The sequence below is a fragment of the Platalea leucorodia genome (genome assembly GCF_965183815.1).
Source record: "Platalea leucorodia genome assembly, chromosome: W".
In the NCBI taxonomy this organism is placed as follows: domain Eukaryota; kingdom Metazoa; phylum Chordata; class Aves; order Pelecaniformes; family Threskiornithidae; genus Platalea; species Platalea leucorodia.
In genome coordinates this window covers 32,201,370-32,219,424 of record NC_138859.1, presented here as the reverse complement: position 1 = coordinate 32,219,424, position 18,055 = coordinate 32,201,370, and the positions used below count along the sequence as shown (strand labels likewise).

Genomic DNA, 18,055 nt, shown 5'->3' with positions numbered 1-18,055 from the left:
AGACTGTTAAAGTTTTAGTTGTCACAGGAGCAACATATTCTGTGTTAAATAGTTGTAAAGGACCTATGAGTAAATTCTCTATGTCAGTAATAGGTGCCACAGGAAAATGAAAGATTAGGCCTTTCTTTCAACCGATTAAGTGTGAAATTGGAAACAAAACACTTACACATGAATTTTTGTATATGCCAGAATGTCCCCTACCTCTGATGGGAAGGGATTTATTGAATAAATTGGGAGCACAGATAACTTTTGATCAGAATAAAGTTCGAGTACATATTCCGCAAAATAATGCCTGGGAGGCACAAGTATATATGTTACAGGAATTGTCGGAAATGAAGAATGCTGAAAATAAGGAGGAACAAATTGAAGTCCCCTCTGAAATCATGGATGGAGTGGTTCCTTTTGTCTGGGCAACTGAGAAACCTGGAAGAGCCAAATCGTCAGAACTGGTAAAGATGGAATTGAAACCAGGAGCGAAGCCCGTAAGACGAAAACAATATTCCATGAGATTGAAAGCTCAAGTTGGACTGGAGCCTATAATTAATAATTTTCTCAAATACAGACCGTTGCGAGAGTGTCAGTCGGAATATAATACCCCAATTCTGCCTGTTAAAAAGACACATTCACAGGAATATCGGTTAGTACAGGATCTAAGAGCTATCAAAGTGATTGATGTACGCCTGGTGGTGCCTAATCCCTACACTCTGCTGACAAGGATAGCTGATTCAAATGTCTGTTTTACAGCGTTGGACCTAAAAGATGCTTTCTTTTGCATTCCATTGGACGAACAGAGTCAGAAGTTGTTTGCCTTTGAATGGGAAAGTCCTACAACAGGACGTGAAATGCAGCTATGCTGGACCGTGCTTCCCCAAGGATTTAAGAACAGCCCCACCATTTTTGGTAATGTATTGGCAAAAGAGCTAGAGCAATGGCAAGGTAAGAAGCCTACCGCTACCTTGTTACAATATGTAGATGATATCTTGTTGGGAACAGACACGGCTGAAAAATGTAGAGGCAACTATTAATCTATTGAACTTTCTGGGGTTGGCAGGATACAGAGTGTCACAAAAGAAAGCACAAATTATGTAGAGAAATGTAATTATATTGGATTTGAAATATCTCAAGGAGAAAGGAAACTGAGAGTTTCTTTTTTTCAGATTTCTGGCAATCTGCCAAATCGGCCCCCCCATCAAAAAGGGAACTCGGGGGATTTCTAGGAATGGTCGGATGGTGTCGCCTGTGGATACCAAATTTTGGATTAATGGCAAAACCTTTGTATGAAGCTGTTAAGGGACCAGGAGAGCTATTGGAATGGACTCCAGAATGCCAGAAGGGATTTGATGAAATAAAAATTGCTCTTATGAGTGCTTTAGGTCTTCTAAATTTAACAAAACCTTTTGAATTTAATGTACATGAGAGAGGACATCAGGCACTGGGAGTGCCTGTACAAACTTTGGGAGACTGGAAAAGACCAGTAGCTTACTTTTCAAAACAATTAGATCAAGTAAGCTCAGGATGTCCAGGATGTCCGAGAACAGTAGCAGCTGCTGTGTTGCTAATACAAGAGGCACGAAAATTGACTTTGGGACAAAGAATAACTGGTTACGTGCCACATGCTGGTACTGCGATGCTGGAACAGAAAGGACATCATTGGTTATCCCCAAGCAGGATGGTACAGTACCAAGCAATATTGCTCAAACAGGAGGATATAGCAATGAAAGCATCCAGTGCCTTGAACCCGGCATCACTATTGCCTCTACATGAGAAGGAGGAATTGGCACATGACTGTTTACAAACCATCGAACGAGTGCACTCTAGTCGTTCAGAATTGAAGATTACAGAATCCCGATTGGGAGTTGTTCACTGATAGAAGTAGCTTCATTGTGAAAGGGGAACGGAAGGCTGAGTATGCTATTGTTACCTTAGAAGAAGAAATAGAAGCAAGACCACTGCCAGCAAATACATCTGCCCAGAAAGCTGAATTAATTGCTTTAACTCAAGCCCTGGAATTATCCGAAGGAAAGTGGGCTAATATCTATACTGATTGAAAATATGCTTTTGGAGTAATACATGCTCATGATGCAATTTGGAAAGAAAGAGGACTGCTATCATCTCAAGGAAACCCTATAAAATACAGCAATGAGATTATGAAACTACTTGAGGCAGTTCACAAACCTAAAGAAATAGCAGTAATACATTGCAAAGCACATCAATCTGGACAAACTGATGTAATTAAAGGAAATCGAAAAGCAGATGCGGCTGCGAAAAGAATTGCCCTATCAGCAACAGTGGCAACCTGAGTTCCAGAAAGAATCCTCTTTTCGGACAACAGAGAGACAACGCAGCAAGACATAAGTGATCCAGGAGGTTCCTGGAGTATATTGATGATAACTTCCTCACCCAAGTGATTGAGGAGCCAATGAGGAGAGGTGCTCTGCTGGACCTCATACTCACCAACAAGGAGGGTTTCGTTGGGGATGTAAAGGACAAAGGCAACCTTGGCTGCAGTGACCATGAGATGGTGGAGCTGAGGATCCTGAGGGCAGGGAGAGGGGTGAAAAGCAGTCTCACAGCCCTGGACTTTGGGAGAGCAGACTTCAGCCTCTTCAAAGATCTTCTTGGAAGAGTCGAATGGGATAAAGCCCTGGAGGGAAGAGGGGCCCAAGAAAGCTGGTTGATATTCAGGAATCACCTTCTCCAAGCCCAAGAGAGGTCCATGCCAATGAATAAGAAGTCAGGCAAAAAAGCCAGGCGGCCTGCATGGATGAACAAGGAGCTCCTAGCCAAACTCAAACAGAAAAAGGAAGCATAGAGAGGGTGGAAGCAGGGACAGGTAACCTGGGAGGAATACAGAGACATTGTCCGATCATCCAGGGATGAAGTTAGGAAAGTTAAAGCCCAAACGGAATTGAATCTGGCCAGGGATGTCAAAGACAACAAGAAAGGCTTCTCTAAGGTTACGTGTCCTGGTTACACAGGGCATGGAAAAGGCTGAGGTACTGAATACCTTCTTTGCCTCAGTCTTTACTTGCAAGACTGTCCTTCAGGAATCCCAGGCCCCTGAGACCAGGGGGAAAGGCTGGAGCAAGGACGATGTACCCTAGGTGGAAGAGGATCAGGTGAGGGAATACTTAAGCAAACTGGACATCCATAAGTCCATGGGCCCTGATGGAATTCACCCATGAGTGCTGAGGGAGCTGGCAGATGTCATTGCAAGGCCACTCGATAATCTTTGATTGATCATGGTGACTGGGAGAGGTGCCTGAGGACTGGAGGAAATCAAATGTCACCCCCATCTTCAAGAAGGGCAAGAAGGAGGACCCGGGAACTACAGGCCAGTCAGCCTCACCTCGATCCCTGGGAAGGTGATGGAGCAGCTAATGCTGGAAACCATTTCCAGGCACAGTAAGGACAAGGCGGCCATCAGGAGTAGTCAGCATGGATTCACCAAGGGGAGGTCATGCTTGACCAACTTGATAACCTTCTATGATGAAATGACTTGTCCTGCTAGATGAGGGGAGAGCAGTGGATATTGCCTGCCTTGACTTCAGGAAGGCGTTCGACACTGTCTCCCATTAGATCCTCATGGAGAAACTGTTGATGTATATGGGCTGGATGAGCAGACAGTGAGGTGGATCAAAAGCTGGCTGAACGGCCAGGCCCAGAGGGTAGTGATCAGTGGAACAAAGTCTAGTTGGAGGCCAGTAGCTAGCGGTGTACCCTAGGGGTCAATACTGGGTCCAGTCCTGTTCAACATCTTCATTAATGATCTGGATGATGGGACAGAGTGTACCCTCAGCAAGTTTGCTGATGACACCAAACTGTGAGGAGTGGATGGTATGCCAGAGGGCCATGCTGCCATCCAGAGGGACCGCGACAGGCTGGAGAAATGGGCTGACAGGAACCTCATGAAGTTCAACAAGGAGAAGTGCAAAGTCCTGCACCTGGGAAGGGACGTTACCCCAGGCACCAGTACATGCTGGGGGCCACCCAGCTGGAAAGCAGCTTGGCAGAAAAGGCCCTGGGGGTCCTGGTGGGCACCAAGTTGAACATGAGCCAGCAATGTGCCCTTGCAGCAAAGAAGGCTAATGGTATCCGGGGCTGCATTAGGCCTAGAGAAGAGAAGTCTCGGGATGGGGTGGGGGATCTTATCAATGTATATAAATACCTGAAGGGAAGGTGCAAAGGAGAGGGAGGCAGGCTCTTTACAGTGGTGCCCAGTGACAGGACAAGAGGCAATGGGCACAAGCTGAAACACAGGAGGTTCTGTCTGAACATAAGGAAACACTTTTTTTTACTGTGAGGGTGACTGAGCTCTGGAACAGGTTGCCCAGGGAGGATGTGGGGTCTCCCTCCTTGGAGATACTCAAAAGCTGCCTGGACGTAGTCCTGGGCAATTGTCTCTAGGTGGCCCTGCTTGAGCAGGACGGTTGGACCAGATGACCTCCAGAGGTCTCTTCCAACCTCAACCATACTGTGATTCTGTGAAAAGTACTGATTTATTGATACACTGATGGGATTTCAAATGAAATTGATTGCAATATTTTTTTTTATTTTCTTTTAAACACATGCAATTCCAATACTTTGCAATGGAGCCTGAAACACTGTATTCAGAAACAGATATCTGGTGATAGATCTAAGAGAGAAAAAGAGTATGCGAAATTATTTATGGGAAGACCTTTTTTATCCTAGACAATTTAAATGTCCCTCTTCATTGGACAGATGCTCAGTGTGGTAGAAGATATCTGACTCAGTTTATATACTACTGCTGTTTACCTGATTCTCTTTGCTAATACAATAATAACACAACGATTTGGACCACCATGGCAATGTAGCAGAATGCAGAGCATCAGCTCTGCGCATCTCCCCAGAGCACCATAGCAAAGTCTTGAGCACTCATCCTGCAAACATTTTTGCACAAGCTGAACTTCATGTACCGTGATTAGTTTCCCTGACACCATGTGGGTTTCATTGCAGCACACAAAACCAAACACAGACACCAAGTTGAACACGAGCCAGCAATGTGCCCTTGCAGCAAAGGCGGCTAATGGTATCCTGGGCTGCATTAGGCGGAGTGTTGCCAGCAGGTTGAGGGAGGTGATCCTTCCCCTCTACTCAGCACTGGTGAGGCCGCACCTGGAGTCCTGTGTCCAGTTCTGGGCTCCTCAGTACAAGAGAGACATGGACATACTGGAGGGAGTCCAACGAAGGGCCACAAATATGATGAAAGGACTGGAGCATCTCTGATATGAGGAAAGGCTGAGAGATCTGGAACTGTTTAGCCTAGAGAAGAAAAGGCTTGGGGGGGATCTCATCAATGTATATAAATACCTGAAGGGAGGGTGCAAAGAAGATGGAGCCAGGCTCTTTTCAGTGGTGCCCAGTGACAGGACAAGAGGCAATGGGCACACACTGAAACACAGGAGGTTCCCTCTGAACATATGGAAACACTTTTTTACTGTGAGGGTGACTGAGCTCTGGAACATGTTGCCCAGGGAGGTTGTGGAGTCTCCCTCCTTGGAGATACTCAAAAGCCATCTGGACATGTTCCTGGGCAATTGTCTCTAGGTGGCGCTGCTTGAGCAGAGGGTGTTGGACCAGATGTCCTCCAGAGGTCCCTTCCAACCTCAACCAGTCTGTGATTCTGTGATAAGCCAGACATGCTGCTGAAAGAAAAGGTCCTGCTCTTTTGCTACTCCCAGCAGCTAATTCCTGCATCCTCCTCTTTTTTGTACCAGCACAAGTGTTTCTGCAGCCACTGAACAAACTGCATTGATGAAACAATCCAGCTGAAAAATAGCCAAAATCCCCAGATGTTAGCAAATGTGACGCCCCTCTACAAGAAGGGTCGGAAGGAGGATCCAGGGAACTACAGGCCTGTCAGCCTGACCTCAGTGCCAGGGAAGGTCATGGAGCAGATCATCTTGAGTGCCATTATGCAGCACATGCAGGACAACCGGGGGATCAGGCTCAGCCAGCATGGGTTTATGAAAGGGAGGTCCTGCTTCACTAACCTGGTCTCCTTCTATGACAAGGTGACCTGCTTGGTGGATGAGGGGAAGGCTGTGGCTGTTGTCTACCTGGACTTTAGTAAGGCCTTTGACACTGTCTCCCACAGCATTCTCCTGGAGAAGCTGGCTGCTCACGGCTTGGATAAGTGCGCTCTCCACTGGGTTAAAAACTGGCTGGACGGCTGAGCCCAGAGAGTGGTGGTGAATGGAGTCAAATCCAGTTGGTGGCTGGTCACGAGTGGTGTTCCCCAGGGCTCAGTACTGGGGCCGGTCCTGTTCAATATCTTCATTGATGATCTGGATGAGGGGATCGAGCGTACCCTCAGTAAGTTTGCAGACGACACCAAGTTGGCCGGGAGTGTTGATCTGCTGGAGGGTAGGAAGGCCCTACAGAGGGATCTGGACAGGCTGGATCAATTGACCAAGGCCAACTGTATGAGGTTCAACGAGGCTAAGTGCCGGGTCCTGCACTTGGGTCACAACAACCCCATGCAACGCTACAGGCTTGGGGAAGAGTGGCTGGAGAGCTGCCTGGCGGAAAAGGACCTGGGGGTGTTGGTTGACAGCTGCCTGAACATGAACCAGCAGTGTGCCCAGGTGGCCAAGAGGGCCAATGGCATCCTGGCCTGTATCAAGAATAGTGTGGCCAGCAGCACCAGGGAGGTGATAGTGCCCCTGTACTCGGCACTGGTGAGGCCGCACCTCGAGTACTGTGTTCAGTTTTGGGCCCCTCACTACAAGAAGGACATTGAGGTGCTGGAGCATGTCCAGAGAAGGGCAACAAAGCTGGTGAAGGGTCTAGAGCACAAGTCTTATGAGGAGCGGCTGAGGGAGCTGGGGTTGTTTAGTCTGGAGAAGAGGAGGCTGAGGGGAGACCTTATGGCTCTCTACAACTACCTGAAAGGAGGTTGTAGTGAGGTGGGGGTCGGTCTCTTTTCCCTAGTAACAAGGGATAGGACGAGAGGAAACTGCCTCAAGCTGTGCCAGGGGAAGTTTAGATTGGATATTAGGAAAAACTTCTTCACTGAAAGGGTGGTCAAGCATTGGAACAGGCTGCCCAGGGAAGTGGTTGAGTCCCCATCCCTGGAGGTATTTAAAAGAAGGGTGGATGTGGTGCTTGAGGACATAGTTTAGCGGTGGACTTGGCAGTGATAGGTTAATGGTTGGACTTGATGATCTTAAGGGTCTTTTCCACCCTTAACGATTTTATGATTCTATGAATCTATGTATTGGTCATTGCATACTGTATGCCTTGCTCCATACTTGTTTCATAGAGAGCATGAACCAATTAGAACCTTAGCTTCAGTCTAGAGCTTTAGCACATGTTCTGTGATGGCATCCATACAGTAGTCCAGCATTGACATGACAAACAGGACATCCATCTCAGTCTTCTTGAGTCTTGCATGCTAGAGAGAGTGAAATGGCCTGAAGGCTAATCTCCCTGCTGAATGTAATAGTAGAAGGTGTAAAATGAACCTTATTTCTGTTATTCTCAAAAGGTCAAGCATATTTCTGTCTCACTTCACCTTTCCCTACCACACCTAGCAAAAAAGTATTCTGTAAGAGAGGATGTGATGAAAGTTACCTTAAAGTTCATTTCATGATTTCATCCTTTCTTCCTTTGCTGAGTCTGGGACCAGGGTGAATAGCACTGAGATAAGTCACTCAATTTCCAGCGGATATCTGGGTGCATTGTTCTAGTCTTGCTCTTCATTGCAAATGCTGGGGACCTGGAGTAGCAAGAAGCACAAGTCTCAAGGTGGCAGTGGAGCTTTTGCTTCACATTGAAATCCCAGAGTATCTTTGGTAAGCTATAATTTTAATTATCTAGGTTGATCCCCCATCTTTTACAGAGCAACTACTGAATTTAAAAGTACTCTGGATACTTATGGGGACAGACAGGTTAAATTATAATTATTACCAAACATCTATTTAGTGACTACTACCCTCTGAATAACAAATCCCTCACCCTCATGAAACAAACAAAAGTTTGCTTGTCATTCCAAAACTCTTCTGGCATTCAACTCATAACTTGCAAGTTCCAGCCATTCACCTCAATGCTTTCTTCTGCTTTATAGAAAAAAACCCTCTTCTTTATTGTTTCCAGTATGTCAGACTTAGGTCATGAAATTAAAAGACACAGATAGATACTTTATTATTTATTTCCAATAGGTTTTGGTTTGTAAACACTCAAATTGGTTCTTTCATGTGCATGAAAGGAGGTGTGTGGGGGGGGTGCACATGCAAATCTGTGCGTTATTATTCTTATAGAGATGGATTGTCAAACGCTTCACAACATAAGAGGTCCTTGTGACCTTCTCCACCCCACTGCTTAGAACTGGGCTTGCATGACTGCCCAAGGCACAGTAGCACACTGCTGGGAAGAGCTTGGTTCCTACATCAGTATGTGGAGAAAACCAGGCTATGTTCTCTCCCACCACAGCTCTCCTGTTGTATTCCTGCCAGAGCAGCTTATCTATCCTGCTGGGGATCCCACATAGGACAAAGTCCATCCTTTCTCTTGACAGTTGGCAAACAGGCAACAGGATTAGGTTTGCCATAACTACTACCCCAAGGCTTGGTCCCAGTGATGACCCATTCTACATTCTTCTAGTAGAGCAATTTGGAGATAATATAGTCTGATAGCCAAGGACCCAGGTGTCTCTGCTGCAGTTGTGAACCTTTCAGGGTCAAATCCTATTGCTGGCATGTTGGGGGGGGGGGGGGGGGCGGTAATGTTTGCATAAAGATAGATGTGCAAGAATTTAGGCAGGTGTCCATACACTTGAGTGATGAGATTAAGAGGAAATATTAAACACTTTCCTGAGCACAATCTAGCACATGTACAGAATTAAACAAAAGTGCTGTGGAAAAAATATTGTTAAATCATGTAATTAAAAATGTTTTCCATAATGCATATTTAGATTGCCAGTGGAGCTGCAGTTGCTGGAATCTTTCACTCTGGAACAAGAACAACATCAAAACCTTAAATTCGTATATGTGATATAAGTAATATTTATACAGAAGTGATACTCAAGTAAACATGTGATCAATTGCAATGAAGAAGTACATTCACAAATGCCTTTTCCCATTACACACAACTATGTTCGCTTGCTCACAAATCCAACTCCCCAGGGTTTGTTATAAAATGCCAAAGATCTAACAGTCCATTATGTTTTAATTCAACATGCAAGGGATATTTTTCTTCATTTCACCACCAAATGGAAGGTTTAACCCTGTTAAGTCCCGGTTGTCAGGTTCGGGGAAGGTTTGTAATGATCCCAAGGGCGAAATTAAGACACAAACGAGGTCATATGCCACCAATCAGACATTTTATTGGGTAAATATAAAAGAGTAAAGCAATAGGAAAGGCAGGAAATATTAGGAGGAAATTAAGCAAGCATTCAGAGAGATAAGCAAAGGATAGTCACCACCATGGATCAAGCAGCTTCCCGTTGGTCCTCAGTCTTCAGTTTTTCGGTGGTGGATGGCCACACTCAGGTTTCGTTGTGCCGTCTTTTATCTGGTGTTGGAGAGGGAGTTTGCCCTCTCATTTCCGTTTGGTTACCCAGGGCAACATCACGTACCCAACACATGCACATCTACTGGTGGGGCAAGCGGCCTGACCCGGATACCAGTTGGTGTCCTATTCTTGGTGGTGCCTGATAAGCCAAAGAATGGCCTGCTGCTTCAGCAAGTTTGCACAGGTTTCCTTGCAAGAGGGTGCTACCTGATAAGCCAAAGAGTGGTCTGCCCTCGGGTCTTGTCAGACAAAAGAGTGGTCTACTGTCTGGTCTTATCAGATAAACACACACAAGCAAGCTTTGAGACAATTGTTCTTAACGCTTCAGTCTCTTACAACCCAGTCCTGCAAATGTGAAATATATATGATAAAGGACACTGAGCAGGGAAAGTGAAGTGCAAACTGGGTCCATCCTTGAACCTTTTGCTTGCTGTAATCAGCACTTTTCTGGCTACAAATAGTCCTTCAAGTGTGAAAGTAATATTTGGGATTTTCAAAACCCTTTTGATGACATACCCTGTGCACAAATTAGGGGTATTTGGTCTAGACTTTAGGTATGGGGGGATGAGAAACATTTGAACATTTTGAAGAATAACATATGTGACAGAAGGTGAATCTATTTGTCCACTAAATGTCTGCTTTCTTATGCCCAATATATACTCAGTTTGTGTGGTACCTTGACAGAATAGCTAGAACAGCCCAGCTCAGCCCAGCTCCCGTCTCGGTCAGCATTATTCCTTCACAATCCTCTGCCTTTATGCCCTCCAACACGGTTTAGTGGTGGACTTGGCAGCACTAGGTTAATGGTTGGACTCGATGATCTTGAAGGTCTTTTCCAACCTAGATGATTCTATGATTCTATGACAGCTGCCTGTTGCACTAGCAGCAGCATGCCCACTAAGGGAGGGCACAGTGCTGGACATGTGCCTTCTCTCCTACAGCTGTGCTCTCTGGCATAACTCTCATCCTCCAAACTAAACACCCCAGAAGCAGGGAAACCACAGAAACAGGGGCAAAAATTATGAAGACCCTCTGAAAGTGTTGCATTTGACAATAGGTTAGATATAGTATAGTGACATTCAGCTGGGGAACTAGAGAGAAAGGGAAGCTAACTCAGATTAAGATATATTTGTTAAGATATATATAGGCACCTTTCAAAAGCACTAAATTAATTTAAAAAACGAGTTCTGAAAGTGGTGACAAGTGGAATGATGTTGCATTGTTGCAAATGTAACATTTCATATGTGAAGTAGTATGGCAGTTTCCCCTTGGAAATGTTTCTTCGGAGAACAGCATCATAGTTCAGTGATTTGTCATAGCAGTCTCCTCCCTGTGGATAGGTTGCACATTGCAGAAGCTAATTTACCAGGCCTTCTGGTTTAGATTCTAGCCCAATATTGCTAGTAAATATAACTAGTAAACATAATATAAGACTACAGCAGGACTAGCGAGTGCTTGCTTGCTTGCATAAACTGACATTTGGAAGTAAGTACTTAAGTCACAGAAAGGATCTACAGAAGTGCAATTCTAAATGAAAATAAACCATCATAACACAACTGCCATCAAGTAAGCACCAAGAAACTATACCATAAATTGTATCCATAAAATTGTCAATTTTTCAGCATTGCCACAGCTAAAATACATATTTTAAAGTGATAGCTTATTAAATTAGAACTGTAATACTTCTAAACCTGTCGTAACCTTAGCTAGATTAAAGGTGTTTACCTGCAATCATAGTCTGCTTAGCACATGACCATTGCAAAATGATGTGTATCAAGCAGCACTACAATTACAGTGTACATACTAGGGGCTTCAACTTGCAGGATGCTGATATCTGACAGCTGCGTAATACTTGCATTTCTTAATAAAGCATGAGCAGAAGGCATCCCTCTGAAGCACGTAGCACCCTTCAAGTTTGGTCAGTGTACTCATGCTTTCTTTCATTTATCCTTCTTGGGAAACTCCCCTTTACCTTGTGTCGTGGTTTAACCCCAGCCAGCAACTAAGCATCACACAGCTGCTCGCTCACTCCCCCCACCCCAGTGGGATGGGGGAGAGAATTGGAAGGGTGAAAGTCAGAAAACTTGTGGGTTGAGATAAGAACAGTTTAATAATTGAAGTAAAATGAAATAGAATAGTAGTAGTAGTAGTAGTAGTAATAGTAATAGTAATAATAATAATATACAAAGCAAGTGATACACTATACAATTGCTCACCACCCGCCGACCAATGCCCAGCACGTCCCCAAGCAGCGATCGCTGCCCCCTGGCCAACTCCCCCAAGTTTATATACTGAGCATGACATCATATGGTATGGAATAGCCCTTTGGCCAGTCTGGGTCAGCTGTCTTAGCTATGCTCCCTCCCAGCTTCTTGTGCACCTGGCAGAGCATGGGAAGCTAAAAAGTCCTTAACTAGTGTAAACACTACTCAGCAACAACTAAAACATCAGTGTGTTATCAACATTATTCTCATATTAAATCCAAAACACGGCACTATACCAGCTACTAGGAAGAAAATTAACTCTATCCCAGCTGAAACCAGGACACCTTGCTAAGAATTTGGAAACAGCAGCAAAAATGCGCTCTAGCACTGTTCACTACTATTATGTCACAGCTGTGGGTCCTTGGACTCATCAGTCTAATAAACACCAAAGAAAGCTCACAACTGACTGGCAATTCATTTCAGGCATGCTGAGAACTGTGATGTCAAGTCCTAGGCTTTGGTTTAAGAAAGCATTGAAGCACGTGCTTCATTTTAAACATGTACCTAACACTGTTCTTAGTGCTTTTCTGAACTGAGCAATTGTTGGCTCAGTAATCACTGCTCATTAATAGAGAAAGAAATGGGTGTTTAGATAAAGTACCTTTGGCTAGGCCCTGACCTGTGTTTTTGATGTGGCCGAACTGAGATCTGCGTTGAAGTTCAAGGTGCTCTTGAACCAGGAAGGACGGAAGATGCTCAGCCTGCCACAGGTAATGCTCAGTGTTTCACAGGTTTGCTGTCTTCATCACAATGCCATCTGGGAAGAGGATCCCTTATAATAATAGCTAATACCTTTTATTGGTGCTTTTGCAAAGGGGCTAAATATTATCTTCACAAAGACTCTGAGATGTCGGAAGTAAATTGTCTAAGACGATAGAGAAGAGCAGTGATAGAGATGGATAGACCTCAGGACTTCTCAGTCCAGGCCCAGTACTCTGCTCAGTAAAGCCTTCTGCCTTCAAGGACAGGAATGGATACAGTCCAGCCAAGGCAGTGTGGGGTTGTATGGCTTTGTGAAGAACGCCAAAAAGCTCTGTGGTTTGTACTTATCTGTAAATCTAGTACTGGGTAAGCATCAGCAGTGATGAGTTAGTCTTGCTATGACTGCAAAGAAAGACAATTAGGTCTGTGATGTTCCAGTTCTGTTCATTGCAACATCCATCACTTGGTGGTCATTTATCATTGTTACTCTAGGAGTATTTATTTTACTGAATGATATGGAAAACTCAGCACACTGATTCTGTAGCAAGGAACCATGGAAAAAGAAGATTTGGAGAGATTTTTGTATTCCTTTAAAAAAAAAAATTCTTAATGTAGGATGTGACAAAAAGGAAAAGAGAGAGACACATTTTATTGTTTATATCTTTCATTAATTTTTAAAGAATGACTCAAAGAAATTGATGAAAAGAAACAATTGTGGAGGCTATATGATGAGCAGATCTAAGAGTCATTTTAATATTTAATGAGACAGCTATATCACAATACTTTCTTGTCATAAGCACTCAGTGAGCCAACTAGGAAAGATGCCCTCCTAGACTTGTTGTTTATGAATAGGGAAGGACTTGTGGGAGATGTGATGGTAGGTGGCTGTCTTGGCCACAGTGATCATGAAATGGTTGAGTTTAAAATTTTCAGTGTAATGAGAAAAAAGGTCAGCAGAGTTGCTACTCTGGACTTCAGGAAAGCAAACTTTAAGCTACTCAGGGAGCTATTTAGTAGAGTACCCTGGGAATCTGCTTTTGGGGGCTTAGGAGTCCACGAGTGCTGGTCAGTTTTTAAGAAGCACCTTTTAAAAGCACAGGAGCAGGCAATCCCATTGTGCCATAAGTCAAGCAAACGGGGCAGAAGACCAGCTTGGCTGAACAAGGAACTCCCTGTGGAGCTCAAGAGGAAAAAGAAATTGTATGATCTCTGGAAGCAAGGTCAGGCTTCGCAGGAAGATTACAGAGCCGTGGTTCATATATGCAGCGAGAAGACACGAAAGGCCAAAGCTCAATTAGAGTTGAAACTGGCCAGTGTTGTGTCAAACAAGAAATGCTTTTTTAAGTATGTATGTTAATAGCAAGAGGAGGTCTAAGGAAAACATTGGACCAATACTTGTTGAAGATGGTCACCTGACAAATAGGGATGAAGAAAAAGCAGAAGTATTCAATGCATTTTTTGCCTCAGTCTTTAATAATACTGATTGGGCTGCCCGGTCCCCTGAGTCGGAGGACCACGAGTGTGGGAACAGTGACTTGCCATTTGTGGACACTGAAATTGTAAGGGACCAGCTGTACCAGCTGAATGTTCACAAGTCCATGGGGTCTGATGGGAGTCATCCCAGAGTACTGAAGGAGCTAGCAGATGTGACAGCAGGACCCCTCTCGATCATCTACAAAAGGTCTTGGGAGTCTGGGAAGGTCCCTGCTGACTGGAAACTAGCCAACGTTATTCCAATTTACAAGGGTCTGAGGGAAGACCCAGGAAACTATAGACCTGTTAGTCTAACCTCAGTTCCTGGAAAAATTATGGAGAAAATTATACTGGGTGCTATTGAAAGGCATTTAAAGGACAATGCAATCATCAGGCACAGTCAACATGGATTCACAAAGGCAAAGTCCTGTCTAACTAATTTGATATCCTTCTACGAGAAGGTCACCTGCCTAGTGGATGAAGGGAAGGCAATGGATATAGTTTTTCTGGATTTTAGGAAGGCTTTTGATACTGTCCCTCACAGCATCCTTCTGGACAAGTTGTCCAACTGTGGGATGAGCAGAAGGGATCTGGGGGTGCTGGTTGACAGCAGGCTCAACAGGAGTCAGCAGCGTGCCCTGGCAGCCAAGAAGGCAAACCGCATCCTGGGGTGCATTAAACACAGCCAGTCAAAAGAGGTGATTATCCTGCTGTATTTAGCTTTGGTGCAGCCTCACCTTGAGTATTTTGTGCAGTTCTGGGCCCCACAATTTAAAAAGGATGTTAAGGTACTTGAATGCATCCAGAGGCTGGTGAAAGGGCTGGAAGGCATGTCCTATGAGGAGCGGCTGAGGACTCTGGGGTTGTCTAGTTTGGAGAAAAGGAGATAACTGAGGGATGACCTCATTGCTCCCTACAGCTTCCTGAGGAGGGAAGTGGAGAGGGAGGTGCTGATCTCTTCTCCCTGGTATCCAGTGACAGGACGTGTGGGAATGGTTCAAAGCTGCATCAGGGGAGGTTCAGAGTTGACATTAGGAAGCATTTCTTTACAGAGAGGGTGGACAGACATTGGAACAGGCTTCCTAGAGAGGTGGTTGATGTCCAATGTCTGTCAATGTTTAAGAGGCATTTGGACAATGCCCTTAATAATATGCTTGAACTTTTGGTCATCCTTGAAGTGGTCGTGTCCTTTAAGGACATGGTTTAGTGGTGGACTTGGCAGTGCTAGGTTAACGGTTTGACTCGATGATCTTAAGGGTCTTTTCCAACCTTGACAATTCTATGATTCTATTCTATGGTCAGGCAGTTAGACTAGATGATCATTGTATGTCCCTTCCAACTGAACTAAACTATTCTATTCTATTCTATTCTATTCTATTCTGTTCTGTTCTAGCTGAGCTAGTTAGACTATTTTAAAAGTACTTGAGTGGATTTATTCATTGATGTGATCTTGTCGGAATGTGACATATTAGGAACAATAAGTTGTTTAGAAACTAGAATGAAAAGCAAGAGTCTATTTATTTATTTATTTATATTCAGCTTACGTAACTCAATTTTAAGAAAGCATAGCATTTTGGGGAAAACAAAAATGTGTTAGAGACTTTCAGAAAGGCATTTTTTTCAGGAAAAGATTACTGGGGAATTCAGCATGTGATGATTTGGGACATAGAGTCCATATCTTGCAAGTTAGTTATTATCAAGCGTATATATCCAAAGGACTGAAAATTTGGAAAGCTGTGTAGAACTGGGTAGTTAATTTGGAACAAAATAATTTGATGCATTGATTAACTTTGGAAATTATCCACAGACAATAGCATTGCTTTAATTAATTCATAATTAATAGATTAAACCATATAGATCCTGATGTCATGTTCTGTGTCATGCAGTCACTGTGTCTTCATGGATCTCAGCTGATATCTGCAGATTTAATTGCATTAATCTTTTACAGTTTTCTCAGTCTTAAAATGGAGAGTAATACCAGCCTAATTTATAATGGGTTGATAGATTTAGTTAATCATTAATTTTATAGAGCATTCAGCTCCTTGTGTAGGGGGTGCAAAATAAATATAGAAGATGAGTTTATACTTCAGAAACAATTTCTTTGGAGATTCTGTTGAGAAATCTATCATGGTAGTGATTGCCATTTGAGAGGGAGGAGGTTGGATCACAACTCCCTAGTTCTTAGGAGCTCTTTAAAGTGAATGGCAGCAGATGGGAAAAAAGAAAATGTGGATTTCCCTGGTTTAGCATCTCAAAACTCTTCCTGGAGGTCTGGAGGAATTATTTCTGACTCTTTCTTTTTTTTTTTTCCCCTCAGGTTGGAGGTCACACGATGCTGCCTATTCGTTGGATGCCTCCAGAAAGTATCATGTACAGGAAGTTCACCACAGAAAGTGATGTCTGGAGCCTGGGGGTGATATTATGGGAAATCTTTACCTATGGCAAACAGCCATGGTATCAGCTCTCAAACAATGAGGTGTGTGTATTATATTTTCAAATTGCATAAAGGAGGGTGGCATTTTAACTGATCGTATGGCTTCTCTGGGGAAAGGACAATAGCAAATTTATTTAGTAAAAGCAATAACCCTGATATCATGTATTTATGGTATTGTTGCAAACTTTGTGGTTGAAGTTCTTTTTCACCCTTTTCTCCCCAAGTTGGATGGAAGTTATCCAAGTAGGACTATACCAAGTTGGGATGTAGCTTCTTCCTTTGTATAGGATAGTCTGCTCTGGGTGTTGAGAAAGACCATGAGGCAATAAAAAGGAGCTTACCTGTCTCCCAATCTGGCATTGGGTGATTTCAGTTACATATCAGGAAATGTCATTGTCACAAAGTGGTGGTTCTAAAATATTCTTAAATAGATTAAAGGAATCTGGAGATCTCTTCATACCTGGGAAATCAAAAGTAATCCCTTTCCAGAGATTAGCCATGGTGGTACTCATAAAGTGTAAGGAGGGAGGGAGAGGTGCTCTATGTGAGACGATTGAAACAGCTTACTTCTGAGATGAGGTGAGATTGATAGACAGGTAGGGGAGGTATGGTATTGCTTCCCTACCACTGTTCCCTCGTGAATGGAAGGGGTAACACAGGTTAACATAACACAACATCAGTCAAGGTATTGCTCTTTGACATCCTACATTATGGTGATTTTTCCAGATCATATCCCACTGCCCGTACATCTACCTAGAAATGCAGCTCTTCTGCAGAGGTGGCCAGGTGACTGCCACCGGTGAGGCTGCTGTGGCTATTAGCAGCTAGCTCTTCCATGGGTGAGGCCTACGTAATTGGCATGGCTACACTGATCCTTTCCTTGTGATTTCTCGTAGGTGATTGAGTGCATCACTCAGGGCCGAGTGCTGCAGCGACCTCGCACGTGCCCCAAGGAAGTATATGAGTTGATGCTGGGCTGTTGGCAAAGGGAGCCTCACATGAGGCTCAACATCAAAGAAATCCATTCCCTCCTCCAGAACTTGGCTAAGGCATCTCCAGTTTACCTGGATATTTTAGGCTAAAACATCCTAGCATTTCTTCTCATGGTCTGCGCGAATGAATGTGTTCAACTGCCACTGAACTCCATTAAAATGTGTTCTTAACTTTGACAGCATTAATGACAAAGATATGGAGAAGCTTTCAAAGGGAAAGCAATGTGCACTTCTCCATCTATAGTCACAGTACTGACTTTTTAGACATTATTGAAATATATCTTCACACTCTCTTTCAGTTTCTATCATTTTTTCCTCTCTCTAATCAATTTGGTTTCTGCATTATTGTAACTCTGCATAGACAAAGGCCTTAAAAACTTGATCTGTTATATCAGCAGACTCTCCAGTTAGCCCACCACAACTAACAATGCCTTGTATTCATGCCTTTGATGTGGATGAAAAAAGGGAAAAATGTATTTGACTCAAACTTTGTGATTTCTGCTGTACAGATACTGGGAGTCTCTTTGTATTCACCTCATTTTTTTTTGCTTCAGCATGTAGGTGGAAAAAGAGTAATGTTCTCTACAAGAAGCATATTTCTTGCAGAGACAAAGCTAGATGGAATAAAAGCAGCACTTATGTGGTCCACTATCTGA

The 18,055-nt window shown here is 43.7% G+C and overlaps 1 protein-coding gene across 1 annotated transcript in view; it reads left to right on the top strand.

The window, feature by feature from the left end:
- Positions 1–17,489, top strand: part of LOC309601796 (BDNF/NT-3 growth factors receptor-like) — a gene marked incomplete at both ends in the record, with an annotated part of 230,630 nt that extends 213,141 nt beyond the window's left edge. Inside the window, 2 exons of the mRNA XM_082334926.1 lie at positions 16,291–16,449; positions 17,304–17,489. Of these exons, the coding sequence (XP_082191052.1) occupies positions 16,291–16,449; positions 17,304–17,489 (345 nt within the window). The remainder of the gene's footprint in view (positions 1–16,290; positions 16,450–17,303) is intronic.
- Between the last annotated feature and the right edge of the window lie 566 nt (positions 17,490–18,055).